The sequence below is a fragment of the Lutra lutra genome, chromosome 4 (genome assembly GCF_902655055.1).
Source record: "Lutra lutra chromosome 4, mLutLut1.2, whole genome shotgun sequence".
Taxonomy (NCBI): Eukaryota; Metazoa; Chordata; class Mammalia; order Carnivora; family Mustelidae; genus Lutra; species Lutra lutra.
The window spans coordinates 162,738,352-162,759,763 of NC_062281.1; the positions used below are offsets into that span (position 1 = coordinate 162,738,352).

The 21,412-nt window shown below is 46.6% G+C and overlaps 1 protein-coding gene across 4 annotated transcripts in view; it reads right to left on the reverse strand.

The window, feature by feature from the left end:
- ARMH1 (armadillo like helical domain containing 1) overlaps nt 1–21,389 on the reverse strand; it is a 54,127-nt gene extending 32,738 nt beyond the window's left edge. Inside the window, exons 1-3 of one of the 4 annotated variants that reach the window (XM_047725679.1) lie at nt 21,205–21,389; nt 5,848–6,074; nt 7–75 (exon numbers count right to left, since the gene is read on the reverse strand). In XM_047725679.1, coding sequence (XP_047581635.1) covers nt 7–71 — 65 coding nt within the window. In that variant the 5' untranslated portion in view covers nt 72–75; nt 5,848–6,074; nt 21,205–21,389. Of the gene's footprint in view, nt 1–6; nt 76–5,847; nt 6,075–7,331; nt 7,457–20,993; nt 21,185–21,204 lie in introns of those variants that run through there. The other 3 variants (XM_047725682.1, XM_047725681.1, XM_047725680.1) reach the window with 3 other exon arrangements.
- Between the last annotated feature and the right edge of the window lie 23 nt (nt 21,390–21,412).

Consider the following 21,412-nt stretch of genomic DNA (forward strand, 5'->3'; position numbering starts at 1 on the left):
ACTCACCTGCTCACAGCTGACAAGAAGATGCCAATAGACTGCAGAAGCTTATCTAAACAGGAACCAGTCATATAGCTGTATGACAAGTTAAAGAGTGAATCTCAGGGTGGTTTTCCACACTGTAACCAGATTCTGGGTCGATTCCTGGTACCATCGATGGCCCAGGATGACCAACAGTTGAATTGTGCCCTTTATCCGAGAGGGGCCACTAGGTTGAAGGGGAAGTGGCAACAAACACGCAGTGGGGGCCACAGGGGTGGGGTGCTAGCAGGCTTGTTCCCGGGTCCCCAGGAAGCTTTTCTGGGGTCTGACAGGCCCCTCCAGAACAAGGAGGCTCTGATGAATAAAAGGTGTGTGGAGAAAGCCTAGTCAATTTTCCAAGCCTCTCTATGCCATGACCATTGCACCCTTGGGTCTCAGCACAGTTCATTACTTTATGCCTCATTTTTAGACTTCTCTAAAAATAATCGGCTTCATCATTAATTCTCAATTTTGTACTTGCTCAAAGCTTTACACTGGAGGTCACTATCTTTATGAAGGATTGCGTGCCTTCCTAATAAGAACAACGGGAGATGGTGGAAAAATTAAACTCTGATTTAAAACAACCTCCGTATTTAGTGTTATTTTTTAATGTGAGCCTTGCAAAAAGCTTCATTGTAATAAAGCACCCAGAGCACGCATCAGCTCGGATACAAGGTATGAAATCAACCCACAACAGAAAAGGAACCAGTCAACAATTACTAGGCTCATAACACATCACAGGCTCTTAGAACACTTAAGAAATTAGCTGAAATTATTGCAGCTCATGGAGGATGACTGAGAGCTTCCAAGACTGATAAAGGCTAATGTAATGGGTTGGAGGTAATGGTGCTTTGTTGCGGGGGAGGGCGCGTGAGGCAAATTATCTCTGCTGCACCCTGGTTCCCAGGATGCCAATAGAAGTGGAGACAGATTGGCTCATTAGGAAAGGCTCTTTACTGCAAAAACAGTGTTTGCTCTGGAGCCAGGCTCCCCTGCCTGTTGCCGTGACAGCTGGAGGCCAGGTTATCAGACCACAGGGCAGTCACTGTATTCCTACCTTGTCCTCTACCCAGATCCCCACGAGCCCCCGTTCCTGCCTCCCTGCCTTCTCCCTCTTTTCCTCAGTCACCAGCCAGGCTCACCAACTTTGTCACCTCTTCTTCCTCTGTCCCACGCTAGTCTGGCTTTCACAATCACTCATTACACATGTTTCTGGTCCATTGTTTCGAGCAATTAGTTCCAGAAGTTTGCCACAGTATCAGCAGACGCTAACTAGTACTAAGCATTTAGCGCGTGCCCGGCACAGGGACACTCTGCCTTGTCTCATTTAATCCTCACCACACCCTGGGGTAGCTGCTAGTCCTACATCCGTCTACTTCCTGAGGAAACAATTTCAGACAGGTGAATGACCTGTCCAGGTATCAAAGCTAACTGACGGAACTGGGATTTGAGCCTAGCAATCTAGGTCAGAGTCTGAGTTCTTCCTGTCAGGTCTTCCTGCATGTAGACAGATGGAGGGTATGGGGCTATTTATGCAGATTATCTCCTAGGATGGTGTTGGAGGTGGAACTATGGCTCTGCCCTGTCCCTGGGGAGGGAGGTGGTGAAGGAGAGTGGATGGTGTATGGACTTTGGGACAGACAGACCCATTTCAGACCTTATCTTTGCCATTCACTAGGAAATTACTCAACCTTTCAAAGCTCGTCTCTCTCTCTCTCTTTTTTAAAAAGACTTTATTTCTTTGGCAGAGAGAGAGATCAAGAGAGGGAACACAAGCAGGGGGAGTGGGAGACAGATAAGCAGTCTTCCTGCCCACCGGATGTGGGGCTCGATCCCAGAACCCTGGGATCATGACCTGAGCTGAAGGCAGACGCCCAATGCCTGAGCCACCCAGGAGCCCCAAAGCTCATCTCTCTTATTTCTAAAATGGAATAATGCCAAGCACCTATTAGGCTTGGCGTTAGGATCAAATGAGATGAGATTTGTACATCACATAGCTCAGTGCCTAGAGCATAAAAAGACTCAATAAATGGTAACTAATACTTTTGTCATTATAATAAATAAATCCTTAGTTTTACTAAGGTTTTTTTTTTTACTGAGGTTAAAAAAGGGGTTTGAGGCTAATGTGAGATTAGGTGGTAGTCAATTTTACAAGACATAATGATGTTATGTTGATTTGTTTTCCTTCCAGATCCACCATAACTCGAAGGCTGAGGAGGAGGCGTGGGGGTCACTCACGTAACACACGACATCACTTCAGCTGGTCTCTTTTCTCTGTTTATGACAAGGTCACAAAAAGTTAGGGAATTATGCATGGTGTCAGGTGTAGGGCGTGAACAAACAGTTGTCTGAAAGCACGGTTCTTTCATTCATTCAATGGCATGTCGTAGTGTCTTGTAAACGCTGGGCGTTCTTACTGGCACTTGGGAGATGGGGGAGGATGAGACAGTGCCGAGGGTGGTGAGGGCAATGACTGAGTAAGAAGAGGACACTACCACTTCAGGGGCGGGGAGGAAAGATCCTGCCACAGAGACTGAGAACTGGCCATGGGAGAAGGTTGGGGACTGGACAGCATAGGACAGTGGTCAAGCAGGACTGGGGCTAGGGGGAGGTGAGTGAGGCACGTGTTTCAGTTGTGACATTTTGAGGGGAGGGGCCTCAAACCATTCAGTGATCAAATAATGATCCATAGCACAATATAAAAAAAATCAAAATACTAAAAAAAAATCAAAATTAATACCAAAAAAAAATCTATGATGAATAAAGTATTAAAGTTCTGACTGAAGATGGGATTTGACCCTGTACTTGTACAACCCTGCCTCACTTGCCTCCTCCTGAGGTCACATGGAGAATGCTGCCAAGTAAGATGAGGAGGGCAGAGGGTGGTCTAGATCTGGTGACCAAGAGGTTGCTGATAACCTTGGGGAGGTTAGTGTCACAGGTTGTGAGGTGGAAGCCAAATTATGGGTGCTCATGTTTCTCAAGGTGTCATCCTTGGACCATGAGAGACCTGGACAGGTCATTCACTCATCTGAGACCTGAACAGGTCATTCACCTGTCTGAGACTATCTCCTCAGGAAGTAGATGGACATAAGTAAGGATCAGGGTCCCCCGTCAAAGTGCGTATTAGAAACAGATGCCAGGGAGCCTCCCTCAATCTACTACATCAGAACAGTGGGCTGAGGGTGGGGAGGCAGACTGGTGATCTGCAACTTAAACCTCTTTTATGAACACTAATGTCTGAGAACATTGGGTTAACCTAGAGACATTATCAGCGGTATGCCCCTTGGCCTGTTCTGGGCCTGAGTCTGATTAGAAATTTTATTGATGACTTTGTGAGAAAAACAGAGCTGTGGTTACTGAAGCCTTTAGTTCTGCCCAGCTGCAGGTTCTGGTTCACTCCTTCCTTTACTGAACAAACATGTAGTACGTACCCCTTATGTGTTAGGCATGATCCTGGGAATTAGGAATGTAGAGATGAAGAGAACAGAAGTGATTCCTGCCCTCAAAGAGCCCCTAACCCAGTGGGGAAGAGAGATTTTTAAAAAAGACTTATTTATTATTTGCGAGAGAGAGAGAGAGAAAGAGAGAGATAGGTGAGGGGAGAGGCAGAGGGAGAGGAAGAGGGAGAGAGAAATTTTAAGCAGACTGTGCTGAGTGTGGAGCCAGACGTGGGACTCCATCTCCCAAACCTGAAATCATGACCTGAGACTAAACCAAGACTCAGGCACTTAACCAACTGTGCCACCCAGGTGCCCAAGATATTTTTTAAAAGAGCTATTTATTGGGGTGCCTGGGTGGCTCAGTGGGTTAAAGCCTCTGCCTTCGGCTCGGGTCATGATCCCAGGTGTCCTGGGATCGAGCCCCACATCAGGATCTCTGCTCTGCAGGGAGCCTGCTTCCTCCTCTCTCTGTCTCTGCCTGCCTCTCTGCCTACTTGTGATCTCTGTCTGTCAAATAAATAAATAAAATCTTTAAAAAAGAAAAAAAAGAGCTATTTATTTATTTGAGAGAGAGCACGTGCATGCACAAGAGCACACAGGGGTGGGAGGAGGGGCAGAGGGAGAAGGAGAGAGAAAATCCCAAGCAGATTCCTGCTGAGTGCATGGAACCTGACACAGGGCTCAATTTTAGAACCCTGAGATCATGATCTGAACTGAAATTAAGAGTCGGACGCTTAATCGACTGAGCTACCCATGTGCCCCAATATTAAGCAGGTATAAACACAATGTTATAGTGATTAAGACAGAGGGGCTTCCATAAGGATATGTAACAGGGGAACCAAGGTTAGTTTAGGTCTCAGAAAAGGCTTCCTGAGGAAGGGATGTTTAGACTGAGGTCTGAATGATGGAGTAAGAATTAGTCAAATAAGGAGTAGGCTTAGAGGAAAGGAGAAAGTTCAGACAAGGAGAACAATATATAATAAAAGGATCTGAGGGGCACCTGGCTGGCTTAGTCAGTGGAGCGTGTGACTCTTGATCTCAGGGTTGTGAGTTCAAGCCCCACACTGGGTGTAGAGATTATTAAAAAGTAAAGTCTTAGGGGGAAAAAAAGGATCTGAGATGATCCATGGAATGCTGTAGGCACACAGAGCAGGAATATCCTGAAATGTATGCATAACCTAAATTTTCAAATCTGTCTTCAACCCCAATCTCTCTCTGGGACCCCTGAGCATGGACACCTCCAACACAACATGTCCCAAGCCAGACTTATCTACCCCAACTCCTTTTCTCTTCCCACATAATGGTACCCCATTCACCCAGTTTTCCAAGCCAGAAAATAAGAGTCACTGTGTGGGGTGGAAGTGGAGATGGTTGTTGGATGAATAGGTATAGAACTCAGATTCCAGAGAGAAATGTGGGTAGGGGTACACAACTGAGAGTCCTCAACCTGGAGTGGTGCTGACATCATCACGATAGATTAGGTCACTGAGGGAGAGGGATGTGGATGGGGAGTCCCAAGGGAGATCCACATTTCAGGGATGGCTGAAGCAAAAGAGGAACGGACCGAAATAAAGGAGAAAACCAAGAGAATTGGCCTCACAGAAACCAAGGGAAGAGTAGGTAGTTTTTTGTTTTTGTGATGATCTGTATGTGCTTTCCCCCCCCCTTCTTTTCTTTCTTTCTCTCTCTCTCTTTTTTTCTTCTTATTGAAGTTTAATTGACATATAACATTATGTTAGTTTCAGGGAAGAGTTTTTTGACAAGTGGTAATGGTTGACAAATGCTGCTGGGAGGTCATGTGGAATGACTGAGGATGCAGTCACTGGGTTTTGCAATTAGAACAACAGCGGTAACCTTGGCAAGACCTGCATCAGTGAAGGGGACAGAAGTCAGATTGCAGGGGGTGGAGGAGAAAAGGGAGGTGAAGCAGCGTAGACAGGAAAAGTCAATAACCTTTTCAAGAAGCTTTACCATGAAGGGCAGGAACTAGGTGGAATAGTGGTTGAGATGGGGATTTAATATAATTTTTTTAAGGTGGAAGAGATTTGAGCGTATGTAAATGCCGGTGAAAAAGTTGGTAGGGAGGCAAAAGGGAAGGCCATCAGAGAGAAAGAATAAAGACCCTGAGGACAGGGAGAGGATTAACCCCAGAGAGAAGGAATACCCGCATCAAATCTGACGGGAGAAGGGTGAAAATGAGGATACACCTATAGGGAAGGAAGACAGGAAGGGAGGGAGTGCTTGACTTTGTGGATGCTACTTTGGTCACCAGATGTCCTGATCTATAGTTTTAGGGAGAATCAAGAGAAAAGTTGTCCCAATAATCTTCATTCCTTGTCTCCTTTGACGATTGCCCAACTTATTTCTGTTCAGCAAAGGATACATGAGTCTCAGCCAGGTCGTCAGGCGAACCAGGAACAAGCTGGCTCCCTGGGAAAACTCCTGCTCCAGTTCAGGAGAGGTCTTGCCTTGGTTGGTCTTGATGAAATTGTCAAGGATGTGACTCCTTGCGACTTTGCCAGCGTTGTCCCAGTCCTGTAGAAAACTCAAGAGGCGGCTAATTGCTGCCTGCTCCTTATAGAGGTCATGGCCAGTCAGTCCTCAAGATGGCTACAGAGGGACGGAAAACAGACAGGTCTCCTAATATTCAGAACCGTGCAAGTCCCACAGGTTACTCTCTGGGTTTTGCTTTTCCAACAATCGGCTGGAGGTGGGGTGAGCCTCTGTCACCCACGTAGATGTTGTGACATTCAAAATACACCTCTAGAACTGATCATTTCCTACTTGAACAGAGAGGATTTAGCTGTGTTGTAATGGCGTTAAGAATATCAAGGTGGTAGGGGCGCCTGGGTGGCTCAGCGGGTTAAGCCTCTACCTTCAGCTCAGGTCATGATCTCAGGGTCTTGGGATCGAGCCCCACATTGGGCTCTCTGCTCAGCGGGAAGCCTGCTTCCCCCTCTCTCTCTGCCTACTGCTCTGTCTACTTGTGATTTCTCTCTCTGTCAAATAAATAAATAAAATCTTTTTTTAAAAAAATCAAGGTGGTAAATGTCTACTTCACCTTTAAGAGCTAATGTTTTAGCTCCTTGGATCCTCTGAGGATGCCAGCAACTAAAGAACCAGCTGAAATGAAGGTGCTTGCTAAAAACCTGGGTCCCTTTCACCCCTTGCTTCACCCAGGGCCAGAGATTTGGGGGTCTTTAGAGACCTGGCCCTTCTCATACTCATCAGCTGAGGAAAAATGCTCCTTAACCTTGTACCTTGGGCTTTTATACAAACTCTCTTAAAAACAACTTAAAAAAAAAGTTAGTAAGAAGAAAAAGTTTCCATTCCATAGTTGGATTAATGGGCTGTGGTTTGTAGGAGTCTGTGTCCTTGGGAGAGTGTTTTCAGTGGGGGAGGGAAGGTTTAAAATAAACCCGTTTTCCAAAAATAGTTGTGATTGAAAGTGTTATTATCCATAACAAATGTTAGTGCTGATGGGAGAGAGGCATGTGTGATTCTTTTGTCTAACAGACAAGTGAAAGTCATATTTCACATTATCATGGGGTTTTCTGTGATTTACAGAATATTTGTGAAACATTACTTGCAGGGGCCATGATTGATATGGAGAGAACAGCTTGTGTGTAGGGGAGATGTGTATTTCACGAAGACTGTTCAACATGAAATTTACAGTCCCATAAAGTGCTTCTACATCTTTGCCAGAGATCTAGTTAAAAGGACTTTACAGTCTGAAACATCCTAAAATTGATTCTAAATTAACGTTTCCTCACATGTATTTGAGATATTGATGGGGCCCAGCTATCAGAATTTTATTAGGAAGCAATAATCTGAGGTCCACGGAGACAGACATACGTACACACCAACCTCCACTAGTCCCCAGAGGACACTGGGTATGTGCTCCTGGGAAGGGCGTCCACGTAGCCTTGGGGATAGAGACAGCCACGAAATCCTGTCAGCCTTAACAGCCAGGTGAAAGACTGTGGATCAACGTAAACACAAAAATGACCAAAATCCCTCCTAGGATCAAACATCAATCACTGCGAATGACATTATAGCCTAAGTCTGAGAATAACTTTCAGAGGCCATGGCCACCTTCAACAGCCAAACCATCCTCAAGAAAATAGGGATGAGTGGTTGTTCTGGACCCAAAGGAAGAGGAGTTGAAACACCACCATTAGCTTTATAAGGCAGGAAAGCACCCTGTGCCCACCCAGCTGTCCCCCACCCTCCACCCCCTGCTGCCATGGGTGGGCTCTTTCTAGGATCAAAATTTGAAGGCTATCAGAGACACGCCCAGCAATTCTAGGACATGGAGGGTGGGAAACGTCCAGCTGGGCGCTCCCCATGATGGCCCCTGACATTTCCTTGGATCTTCCCTATCTTATCCTTTTCTTTCTTTCTTTCTTTTTTTTTTTTAAGATTTTATTTATTTGTCAGAGAGAGAGAGAGAAAGAAGGCACAAGCAGGCAGAGTGGCAGGCAGAGGCAGAGAGAGAAGCAGGCTCCCTGCTGAGCTAAGAGCCCGATGCGGGACTCGATCCCAGGACCCTGAGATCATGACCCTAGCCGAAGGCAGTGGCTTAACCCACTGAGCCACCCAGGCGCCCGCAGGTCTTTTTCAGTTAGTGTTCTGGGCCCTTGGTGGGCTCTTTCGAGCAGGTGCTGTGTCCTTTGGGTTTTGGAAATTTCTTTATCAGGCAATGACTAGTCTTTTCATGGACGAATACATAAATGTCACTCGGTGGAGGGCTTTTCCTGCCTCCTGGGGGTCTTTCAGGACTTCTCTACTTTCCAGGGGTGGGGTGCGGTGAGAGGGTTGGGGGTGCTAGATGCCTGGCATGTGGCATCCTGGGAGTGGAGGTGGGGGAGGAGCAGGGCTGCCACCACACAGGGTGTAGGGTTTCCTGCCATCACTCAGTTTTCTCTCCTATTTCTCATCCCTGCCTTTCAAACTATGCCTGAGGTCTCTGGGTATGAAGGCCTCCAGAATTCAATTTCCTTCCTCCTTATGCAGCATGAGAGTTTAGAGTGGGCATGTGGCTTTTGAGGAGGGGACAAAGGGCTCTGCATACTGACTTCAGCAAGTCCCCCTGTGTTTAGCCCCTTACCTCATGTCTAACCTGGGTTAACTCGGGTCTCCAAGGCACTAAGCTTTATAGAGATTAAAATGGGTGAACTGACTTGCTTCTCGATGGTAATCTCCCCTTGTGGGCACTTAGTTTGTAATTTCTTAGCATGTTTCAAGGCAAGCCACTTGCCTTCCCACTTGCCTTCTACCTTTTTGCCCAGATTTTATCTGGTGTTGCCTCCTTCTCTGAACTTTTGTGACTTAATACCTTTCTGTATTTCTTTTAAAAAAGATTTATTTAGGGGCGCCTGGGTGGCTCAGTGGGTTAAAGCCTCTGCCTTCGGTTCGGGTCATGATCCCAGAGTCCTGGGATCGAGCCCCACATCGGGCTCTCTGCTCAGCAGGGAGCCTGTTTCTCTCTCTCTGCCTGCCTCTCTGCTTATCTCTGTCTGTGAAATAAATAAAGTCTTAAAAAAAAAAGATTTATTTAGGGGTGCCTGGGTGGCTCAGTGGGTTAAGCCTCTGCCTTCAGCTCAGGTCATGATCTCAGGGTTCTGGGATCGAGCCCCGCATCGGGCTCTCTGCTCAGCAGGAAGCCTGCTCCCCGCCCCACCTGCCTCTCTGCCTACTTGTGATCTCTCTCTCTGTGTCAAATGAATAAAAATAAAATCTTAAAAAAAGAGATTTATTTATTTTAGAGAGAGAGAGAGAGAGAACATAAGTAGGGAGACAGGAGAGGGAGAAGCAGGACCCTGGGATCATGACCCCAGCCAAAGGCTGACAATTAACCGACAGAGCTACCCACATGCCCCTATGTTTGTTTATTTTTTTAAAGTTTTATTTATTTTTTTAGAGGTGGGGGAGGGCAGAGATGGAGAGACAAACTTAAGCCTGAAGGGGCCTCAATCTCACGACCCTGAGATCATGACCTGAGCAGAAACCGAGTCAGAGGCTTAACTAACTGAGCCACCAGGCGCCCTGCCTTTCTATACTTCTTTAGTGTTAGGTCAGGGAGGTTTGGAGAGGGAGGGGAGATAAGGACCACAGTTATGTTTAGTCAAGAGTCTCCAGCCACTTCTTTATTTTTATTTCAACTTTTCTTCAAAATAAGACTTTTAAAAATTTTATTTAAATTCAATTAATTAACATATATTGTATTATTAGTTTCAGTCAGAGTTCAGTGATTTATCAGTTGTACGTAAAAATCCAGTGCTCAATTTATCACATGCCCTTAATGCCTGTACCCAGTTGCCCGCCCCATCCCCCCACCGCCCTCCCCTCCAGCAACCCTCAGTTTGTTGAAACCAGTTGAAAGTTTCTTCTGGTTTGTCTCCCTCTCTGGTTTTGTCTTATTTTTCCTTCTCTTCCCCTATGTGCCTCTGTTTTGTTTTTTAAATTCTCTATATAAGTGAAATCATATAATTGTCTTTTTCTGATTGACTTATTTCACTTAGCATAATACCTTCTAGGTTCTATCCACGTCATTGCAAATGGCAAGATTTCATTTCTTGATGGCTGCATAGTATTCCACTGTATATATATACCACATCTTCTTTATCCATTCATCTGTCAATGGACAGCTGAGCTCTTTCCATAGTTTAGGTATTGTGGACATTGCTGCTATGGACATTGGGGTACAGATGCCCCTTCGGATCACTACATTTATATCTTTGGGGTAAATACCTAGTAATGCAATTGCTGGGTTGTAAGGTGGCCTATTTTTAACTTCTTGAGGATCCTCCATACTGTTTTCCAGAGTGGCTGCACCAGCTTGCATTCCCACCAACAGTGTAGGAGGGTTCCCCTTTCTTCGCATCCTTACCAACATCCGTTGTTTCCTGACTTGTTAATTTTAGCTGTTTCTGACTGACCAGTCGGAGGGGTATCTCACTGTGGTTTTGATTTATATTTCCCTGATACGTCATGTTGAGCACTTTTTCATGTGTCTGTTGGCCATTTGTATGTCTTATTAAAAGAAATGTCTGTTTATGTCTTCTGCCCATTTTCTGACCAGATTATTTGTTCTTTGGGTGTTGAGCTTGATAAGTGCTTTATAGATTTTGGATACTAGCCCTTTATCTGATAAGACATTTGCAAATACCTTCTCCCATTCTGTCAGTTGTCTTTTGGTTTTGTCAACTGTTTCCTTTGCTGTGCAAAAGCTTTTTAATCTTGATGGAGTCCCAATAATTCGATTTTGCCTTTGTTTCCCATACTTTTGGAGACATGCCTAGCAGGAAGTTGCTATGGCTGAAGTCAAAGAGGTTGCTGTTTGTGTTCTCTAGGATTTTGATGGATTCCTGTCTCACATTTAGGTCTTTCATCCACAAAATAAGACTTGATGAAGATTACAAACCTATCCCCCCCAAAACCCAAACAACCAGTAAGTATAATTTTAAAAAGAATTAAGAAGAAGAAAACAGTGGGAAAAGGAAAGAAATGTCCCAATTTCAGGAGGGAGTTGCTGGGGTAAATTTTGTATCTGAGCTTCTTTTTGACTACCAAATATAAGGGGACACATTATGTGTCTTTCATGGTGCAGGGAGGAGAGATGGAATGATGGCAGGAGAAACTAATGTTTTTTAGTGTTTCTAAGAGCTAGTCACATAGAATATATTTTAAGGACATTATTTGTTTTAATCTTCTTAAGTTCCCGAGGAGGTAGTTATAATTATCCCCAGTTTTCAGATGTAAAAACCAAGGTTTACGGAGGTTTGCTCATTTATTGAAGGTCTCAGGGGTGGAAACAGAAATTGCACTCAGATTGTGTAAAACTCCAGAGTGCAGGTTTTCTCCATTAAACCCAAAGCAGTGATTCTGCTCTCCCTTGTGTTCCAAAATGTCACCCATAACCTCTTGTTGTCAGATTCTGTGGCTAACTTGCAGTCCCATCTTGCTTGGCCTCTGATGGATTGTGGATGACTCTGAACATTTCTCTCCCGACCTCACTCTCTCTTGGTTCTGTCCCTCACTGGATTCTCTTCAGGCTCCTTTGCAGCTCCGTTCTATTCTCAGTTGTCTTCTCATACTTATAATTTTCACTCCCACCCCTTTGTATTATAGTGCAGGCTTCAGGACTCCTAAACCCATTCTGTCAGCCTGGGCCTTCCTCCTGAGGTCCAGATGCCTGTATCTGAAGTCTTCCTCCTTATATTTCAGACACTCTTCAAATCCTAAGTCCCTGGGGTGCCTGGGTGGCTCAGTTGGTTAAGCATCTGACTCTTGATTTTGGCTCAGGTCATGATCTCAGGGTCCTGGGATGGAGCCCCACGTCAGGCTCTGTGCTCAGCCGGAGTCGGCTTGAGATTCTCTCCCTCGGGCTGTCCCTCCCCCATGTTTGTGTGTGTGTGTTCTCAAATAAATAAATCTTTTTAAAATGCAAATTTGACAGAATTCCCTGCTTCAGACTCTTCAGCTCTTCCTCATTACCCTCAAGATAGAGTTTCAAACATCTCAGCCCAGAGAACTTCTGTCTACAACTGAAATCTGACCTCCGTTCACTGCAATCCCCACACCCCCAGCCCCCACCCCTTGTCACGGCTTCCAGTGGGAATTAAAAGGTGGCTGCCAGCGTTTCCAGGCTTCACAAACCGATTTCTAAATTCCCCATGTCAAATCATTTCTTTTCCTCTAGCTCAAGCCTCCTGTCCTCCCCCCTCTGCTGCGCCTTGGTGCTCATTTACAGGCCTCTCCCTCACGCTAACGACGGTTTGGGCACCCCCGTCTTCCTGCTCCCCTAAACGCGGCCGGGTGGTTTCAGTATCCACAGTTTCCATCTTTGCAATCTGGAGGTCCAGCATCATAATGGGTGCTCCACATCTGTTGCACTGTGCTCATAATGAGCATTTTAATTTCCTTAACCCCACATGGTAATGAATTAAACAAATGTCCTGGGTTCCAAGTCCTAGCCAAGCATGGCTTGAGTGGGACTGGTTAACATGACATAGTCTTTGGCCTCAAGATGCTTCCAAGAGTGGCCGGTGGAGAGAAAGGCAACCTGGCGATTTTAATGAAAAGTGAAAAGTGCTCTGATGGGGCAAATCCCAGGATGTGTTGGAGCATGTAGGAGAGGCACAAAATCTAGACTCCGGTGACCTTGAACCTGCACTTCCAACCAAGCCAGCATTCACACTCACGAGCTACACGGTCAATGCTGTGACTTGCCTGTGACGTCTGAGATCCCCAGCTCCTTACCCTTCCATCTACTCCTGGGTTTAACAAAAAGCCAAGAGGCAAGAATGTTCTCACAGTCCTCTTCATTCTTCCCATGTGATCTGTTCCCACACCTGTCCTCCCGTCTTCCTTCCCCCCTCCTGGGGCTCTCCATTCATCCATCCTGCCTCCTTAGGGCCCTCACTCTAGCCACTGCTCCCTCCTCTTCTGTGTCCTCAACCATTCTTTTTATTTAGGCATTCTTCTCGATAACAAACTTAATTCGTATATCGCCTAAAACAAAAACAAGTGAAAAATGAAAACAAACCGCACTTCCCTCAACCCCACATCCCCCTCCAGTCGTCTCTCTGGTTCTCTCACTTCACAGCAAACGTTCTTAAAAACCTTCTACACACTCTTTCCTGTTCCCCCACTGACCAGTCTCCCTTCAACACACTGTGATTTGGCTTCTCCCTCCCATGCCACCCATCCCCCTCACTCCACTCCCTTCACTTCACCCAGCGTCTCTAACCTCCTCATTGCTCAGTTCTGTGAGGACAGGTCAATCTTTTGCTCACTTGTCCTGCTGCTGCCACAGGCATTCCTCCTGATGCCCCCGCACCCTGACCTCTTCTCTTGGCTGGCCTGCGTTTCTGGCAGCAGCCTCCCTCCTCCCCATCTTGGGCCTCTGGTCCTGTCGCATTGCATGAAGGCCTCAGTAAGTTGCCTCAAACACAATTAGGAGTCTCTCTGCCTGACCTCCAATCTCACTGTCAGCAATTCCATTAAACATGAAATTCCACAAATAGTGGCAGGCAAGTGTGTCCCATCCTTACGCTATGCATGTGAAAAAGACACGATTTGGAGGCGGCATAGAGTCCTCTAGACTCTTCAGTGTCAACAGCATGCTAAGTACTACTACGGGGGTAAGCACGGGACACTGTGGGAATGTGAACAAGGGACATTGAACCCAGCCATGGGTGGGGGAGTGAAGTAGTGGCTGCTCTGGAAGGCATTCCAGAAGAGACGCCAACCAGGCCAAGTGGGGATCTGCAGCCAGCCAAGTGAAGAGGTGATGAAACTGTCTTTCAGGTAGAGGAAATAAAATATGCAAAGGCTTATAGAGAGGAGAGACTGTAAGCTATATTTAAAGGATTGCAAGTGGGGGACAGTATAGGACTGTGGTTAGGAACACAGACATCAGAGCTCCACGATTGCCATACATATACGTATGCCATCATGCTTATTAAAATCTCTCTGTAAATGGCACACCTCCCAGCTGTGTGACCTGACATAAAGTACTTAACCTCTCTAGGCTTCTGTTCTCTTGCCTGAGGAGAGGTGGTAATACCTCACGGGGCCAACAGACCACCTCACATAAAGCTGAGCTCCTATTTTCATGGCTGAGTTTGCTCAGAACAGCTGAAGGACAGTCTGAGGGGAGAAATGGCAAAGGATAAAACTGTGACAACAGGCAGAGGCCAGAGAGTGAAGGGCTGTGCGGGCTGTGCTGCAGGGTCTGCATACGATCCCCAGGGCCATGTGAAGGTACCGAAGGGTTTTAAGTCAAGGCTGACCAGAAGAGAGTTTGTTTTAGAAATGTCCTGGGTGGCTCAGTGGGTTAAGGCCTCTGCCTTCAGCTCAGGTCATGATCTCAGGGTGCTGGGATCGAGCCCCGCGTGGGGCTCACTGCTCAGCAGGAAGCCTGCTTCCCCCTCTTTCTCTGCCTGCCTCTCTGCCTACTTGTGATCTTTGTCTGTCAAATAAATAAATAAATAAATAAATAAATAAATAAATAAATAAAATCTTTAGAAATATCCTCTTGACCGCAGTGTAGAAAGATGACCGTAAGGGTGCAAGGCTGGAAGTGGGGCACCAGTTAGGAGGCTGTTCCCCTAATCTTGGCAAAAGATTCTGGTGACAGTAAGGCTGGAAAGAAGCACAAATGCCACACATTTCTGGAGAAGGGAGAAGCAGCAGGACCTGAAGACTGGCAGTGGAGGATGAAAGTGGGGGAGGAATCAAGGATGCCCAGCTGACTGGCTCTCTGCCTCACAGAGTACATAGGGCCCATGAGGTACACCTCCCTTCTATACCCTACTAGGTCAGCACCCAGCCCTTCCCTGTACATGAGTCTGCCCCTCCAGCTTCCATCTTTCTGACTCTCCTTAAACACCTGCTCAATCTTCACCAACCAAAATCAATACATAAATAACACCTTCCTTGAATGCCTTTCCCTCAAGCTCCTATCCTTCCTCCCTTCTTCACCACCCAATTTCTCCCACTGGCCTACAGGATAAAGTCTAAACACCGTGTGGCACACGAGGCCCTTCAGACTTGGGCCCAGGCTAACTGCATCTCACATCTCAACTGCCTGGCCCCTTCCAGGGCCCTGTGGATCTCACTGTTGCTCTACCAACAAGAATGGCCAGCTTTGGGGCGCCTGGATGGCTCAGTGGGTTAAAGCCTCTGCCTTTGGCTCGGGTCATGATCCTAGGGTACTGGGATCGAGCCCCGCATCGGGCTCTCTGCTTGGCAGGGAGCCTGCTTCTTCCTTTCTCTCTCTCTGCCTGCCTCCCCACCTACTTGTGATCTCTGTCTGTCAAATAAAATAAATAAAATCTTAAAAAAAAAAAAAGAAAAAAAAGAATGGCCAGCTTCCTTTTTGCCCTTTGGCTGATTCCCCAAGGTAACTGGGGGCTGTTGGTTCTGTGGTCCCACCTATGCCATCTCTTCCCCTACTCTGCTGTAAAACTTAACCCTCCATCCCACTGGAGTGTGAGTTCCTCAAGGGCAGGGGTTGGTCTTCTCTATCTTTGCGTCTCCAGGGTCTGGCATAATACTTGGCACAAAATAGATGTTTAATAAACGCATGCTGGGTGACTGAATGAAGGAATCAGCCAGCTCCTGTTTGGATGGTTATATCTGAATGTCCACGATATGTAGGTCCATAAAACTACCAACTTCCCAAAGCCGCCATGTGCAGTGGCAGAATCTCCATCCAAGAAGGCCGGTGCAAAGTCTATGAGGCATTTTACAGCTATGACAGAAAATAGCAATGTCAGCAACGGTGTCATCTCTGGACACTAAGGACAGGCATTCAGTGCCATGAACGGTCAGTTAAATTGTAATTGGAGTGAACTGTTCCTCTGCAAACCATAATGTTCTTTAGCTGCAGCCAAATGGCATTCAAGAAGGAGGGAAATTTTTTTTTTGAAATGTCAAGGAAATTATTTCCAATTTGGTGCTCACAACCAGAGACTCTAATGATCAGTGGAAATGAGAAGCAAACAAATTAGCACTAATGGAAAATGGCTTTTGGAAAAGGGGATTTAATTTATAGTCAACTGATCATGGCATGCAGCGTGCAGTAAAAGTCGGCCTCACCAGCTTGATCATAAGAACTGGAGCACACACGGAATGCCAGAGAAAAATATACGTACGCCATCATGCTTATTGGAATCTCTCTTGTAAGTGGCAGCCAATTAAAATAGTCATTATTTTACCTTGGAGAGAAAATGGCCTGAAAAATCAAAGCACATGAAATTAAAATCCAGATTAGGAACCGTGGTCCAAATTGGTTTGTTTGTGGCCTTTTAACCTTGGCAAAGTCTTCTGAAAGGACCACAAACCTACTTTGTCTTCAGCCCGGAGTGGACTCTTTGTTTTTAATTTCCTCTCCATTTTCAAAGGTGATGAATAAATCTGGACTCATCCATAAATCATTTCTATAGCAGACAAATGGCTCTTCCTCACGCAGGGAAACTAAAATCACAAAATCTCAAAAACCCTGGCTATTGTACTAAAGTCAAAAGTCTTTAGTGACAAGCGAGAAGAGGTATTAAAAACCAAAAGGTCACTTGATCTCGTTGCTAAATAAAATTTCTCATAGGGCTTTTTTCCCCCCTAAATCAAAGACACATTTCTAAAAGCAAGAAGCCTCCAGGGCATGGGCTGCCAGCCTGGCTCCCTGTCCCCGAATGGCCTCAGAGACAAGGCTGTCACTGTCCCCAGTTCCTGCAGGCTCCACCTGCAGAACAGGACAGAGGCCTTCTCTTCGGGCTCCCACCCCAACTCCTCACTCTCAGCTCCACATGTGGAAAGAGAGACAGGGAAAGAAACATTCTCCTTCTGACCTCAGGCTCAGTGACAGGGTGTCTTGGCCTTTACTTCTGCCCTCAGGGTATATATGCTACAAATGGTCACTTTCTTCTCATAGATTCCCTTCCTTCTGCTTCCCCCCTCGTACTTTCTTCTGAGATCCTTCCAGCCACCCATCACTTCCCTACAGACTCCAGGTGCCCCATTTTTTCCTCACAGTTGCCTTTCCCTCCATCCTCTCCCCAGAGACCACCTTTCCCCCACCTTCCTCTGACAACGCCCTCTGCCTTCATCGTCTCCTCAGACCTACCCTCACTCTCTACCCAGACCCCACTTTTCCTCTCAGATCACTTCTGCGCTCTCCCCACAAAATGTTAACTCTCTAGGTCAACCATCACCTTTCTACCCACATTCTCCTCAGCCCTGCACTGCTCTGTGCTTCACCCTCCCTGACCTGATTTCCTACCCTTCTTTCCTTCTCAGCCTTCTTTTTTTTTTTTTCCCCAAAGATTTTATTTATTCATTTGACAGAGAGAGATCACAAGTAGGCAGAGAGGCAGGCAGAGAGAGAGAGAGAGGAGGAAGCAGGCTCCCTGTCAAGCATAAAGCCTGATGCGGGACTCAATCCCAGGATTCTGGGATCATGACCTGAGCCGAAGGCAGAGTCTTAACCCACTGAGCCACCCAGGCGCCCTCCTTCTCAGCCTTCTTACTCTGCCCTCAAGAGCCTTTGTTCCCCGCCAGCAGGTTCCTCCACCCTTAGCTTCTCCACAGCTGCTCTGCCTCCTCTCAGCCTGCCCCCAAAGTTGGCTCTACACCAGGTGCCACTTACACAGAGCCCTCCCTGGTGGAGGTTGCTTATACTCTCATGCCCCAAAGTTCTCAGGACTGGCAGCGGGGGCGGGGGTTGTGTCTGCTCATCAAAGCCCAACCCAGTTCCTTCTTCTACTTCTTTCCTGTAAAAACCCTTACAACTTTGAGGCTCACGCCACTCTGCTCTATTGACCATTACCCCACCTCATATTTATATCATCGCCTACAGACTCCAGAACAACGTACTTAATTCATCCAGGGCTTTGGTACCTAGCTCACAAGCATCCTTTTCCCTCCTCAAATCCTGCCATCATCTAGAGGGGCTGGCCAAGTCAACATCTTGACTGTCCTGTATTTCCCTCCAGCCACCCAATCCCATGGCTACGCCCTGGGCCTTGCCATCACATGGCAAACTTCACTACTCACAACTCACTACTTCACAAACCTCACTACTCAAACTTCATTATTCCACCTTTTTTTTTTTTTTAAAGATTTTATTTATTTATTTGACAGAGAGAGATCACAAGTAGACAGAGAGGCAGGCAGAGAGAGAGAGGGAAGCAGGCTCCCCGCTGAGCAGAGGGCCTGATGCGGGACTCGATCCCAGGACCCTGAGATCATGACCTGAGCCGAAGGCAGAGGCTTAACCCACTGAGCCACCCAGGCACCCCTCCACCTTTTAAAAAAAGATTTTATTCATTTATTTGACAGAGATCACAAGTAGGCAGAGAGGCAGGCAGAGAGAGAGGAGGAAGCAGGCTCCCCACCGGACAGAGAGCCTGATGTGGGGCTCGATCCCAGGACCCTGAGATCATGACCTGAGCCAAAGGCAGAGGCTAAACCCGCAGAGCCACTCAGGTTCCCCATTATTCCACTTTCTGATCACACTCCTTTCATTCAACTCTTTCCAAGATATGTGTTTGTCTGACTTCACTGGGACCCCCAGTCCATAACACTTTTACACCCTCTTAGGCAGCTTAGGTTCTAAGCTCCATCATCTCAACCTTTTGCCAGGATCATCCACTTCCTTGTCCTTTGTCCTTCCATTTCATCTGCCTGATGAAACCCAAACCTGGATAGATTCAACTAAGCTCTCTGCACCCACTGCTAGATGCCTGAATACTGTTGGGGGAAAAAAATACCTCCCACACAACCATGCAGACCGCTGCTGTGACACCAAATGGTCACCAACCTCATAGCTGCCCAGAAATCTGCACGCTGTCATCGTGCTCCTGTTCTCCACTCACTGAGACTAGTTCAGTCCTTCTCTGCTCTTCTCAGACCTTGCACACCATCTCCAATCCCACTCTCACTGGCTGATATCATGTCCACATTTCACAGAGAAAATAGAAACTGCCAAACAAGAATTTCCTCAACTTCCTGCCACCAAACCTACCAATATGCAGATCTCAAATGCTTCCTTTTTGTCACAATGCAAGTGTCCCTCCATTTTTCTAGGTGAATTTCTCCACCTTATTCCTTTTCTGGGGGTGCTACTCTCTCAGTTATTGCCTTTTCTCTGTCATTTTATCCTTTTCCCCTTTTGCTGGGTTCATGCTAACAGCACTTCTCTCATCTGAATAAAAGCTTTTGTCTTTTTCCAGCTATTGCCTTCTCCTTTTTTCTTGGGAAGAACTAAACGTCTCAAAAGTGTACTGTACAGTTTTTACCTTCTCACCTGCTTCTCAATTCACTGTAACTTGACCTCTGTTCCCATGGCTCCACCAAAACTGCATTTACAAAGGTCACCAACAACTTCCTTGTTTCTAAATCCACCGGATTGTTTTTCAGACCTTATTTTACTTGATTAGTCATCAGCCTTCAATACTTTCCTGCCGTGGCCATTCTACCACTGACTACCTTACCATTCTGGACATTTCATCTCAATTAACTTTGCAGGTTCATCCTTCCTTTGCGGATCCTCAGACTAGGGGGCTTCTCAGGGCTCTTTCTTTCTTTCTTTCTTTCTTTTTTTTTTTTTTAAGATTTTATTTATTTATTTGACAGAGAGGCAGTGAGAGAGGGAACACAAGTGGGGGAAGTGGGAGAGGGAAAAGCAGGCTTCCCATCAAGCAGGGAGCCCGATGCGGGGCTCGATCCCAGGACCCTGGGATCATGACCTGAGCCGAAGGCAGACGCTCAACTGACTGAGCCACCCAGGCGCCCCTCTCAGGGCTCTCTTGTAGGCCTTCTTCTATTCTTACTCCTATTTATACTTTCTGGGAAGCCCAACAAATCCATCCACTGGTGTGGCTGATGTCTATAAGGCACTACAGACCACGTTTCTATTTCCAGTTTAGGCTTATCTTGCAAGCACCAATCAGGCATATTCCAACCTCTTGGGACACTTCCACCTGGATGTGTCCCACTGTTATCTCAGACTCATCAGACCCAGAACTTACCCTCTCCTAAAAACCCTGCTACCTCTTCTTTCTGTTTGCTCAAGACAGGAATTTAGAAGTTATTCTTCATTTCTCCTACTTGCCCCACCAGGCACCCTGTCCAGTTCTTTTTAGCTCGTAAGTATCTAAGGAATCCATCTCTGCCTCTTCATTCCTGCTACCTCTCCATTCCTTAGGCCACCATAACCTTTCCCCATTACTGAAACAACTTCCTAACTAGTCTCCTTCCTTCTCCCAATCCCCAATCCATTCTTTCCATTGATCTCTCTAAAATGCAAATCTGATCATTATTCCTTTGCTTAAAGTACTTCAATGACTCTCCATTGTCCTCAGGATAAAGTCTGAGGATAAAGCACCTCTTGTGCTCACAGGTATAAAATACACTGGAAAATTTTTATCATCTACCCATAAGCTCAAAGCTGAGCTTGACATCAAAGACCCTCCAGGACTGGAGATTGTCAGGCTGAGTTTGACACAAAAGACCCTCCAAGATCCTAACTGTTCTTCCGAGTTTACTCTCACATTAGTATCTCCACTGGCCAGAAGATGCTCAAAATTTCTGGTACTCATCTCTCAGTTTCCCCTCATTGAGCTCCTGCAAGGAGTCCTTTGTCCTCCATATCCCCACGAGTCTTTCAAGGCCCAGCTCAAGACATATCCCCGTTGTCATAATTGCCCCTTCCACACTTTCTGAGACCCTTAAATCATTAGGGCCTATTCTTCTGTAGTATTTATCCCTCACACAGAGTTGGTTCATGTATGGTTTCTCTCCTTCTCCTTTTAAGACTTACGGAAGTCAAGACCAAAAGCGTAATCTTCACTAGAGCTCACCTACATAATAGGCGCTTAGTAAATATTTGTTAAATACATGGATAAATGCAAGAAAACTGTACTCTCTAGCCCCTTTATGTCCCCAACGGACAGAACATTTTGAAGACACCACTCCCCTGCCTACCCCTCACCCCACCAGCCAGAATATGCCTCAACCCACTGGATGGAGGATGGGCTGGCACGCGTCCCCTAGGCCGTTTTGTACGGTTTTCTACCTCCAGCCCTCGGAGCTGCGTCTGGTAAAGGACGGTAGAGGTAGGAGATGGCGTAAGTCAAAGGGCACTGCCGTCCACCCCGTAGGATAAGACACGGTGGAGAAGGGAGACCTTCCCATTTCCAGAACACCGCAAATCTCCCGCAGACCCTCTTACCTACACGGGAGGGTGGGAACTCTTCCCGAGAGGCGTCCCGGTTGACCAATACCTGACCCAGATCACGCGAGTCAGCCAATGGCTGTGAAGCACGGCTAGAACGGGGCGGGGAATGGTTGCTAGGGCCGAGCCGTGGGGGTGCCGTGAGAGGCTCGGAGAGAGACTCGGCGGTTGCTAAGCCGGGAGGTCACAGAGCGCGGCTCAGGGA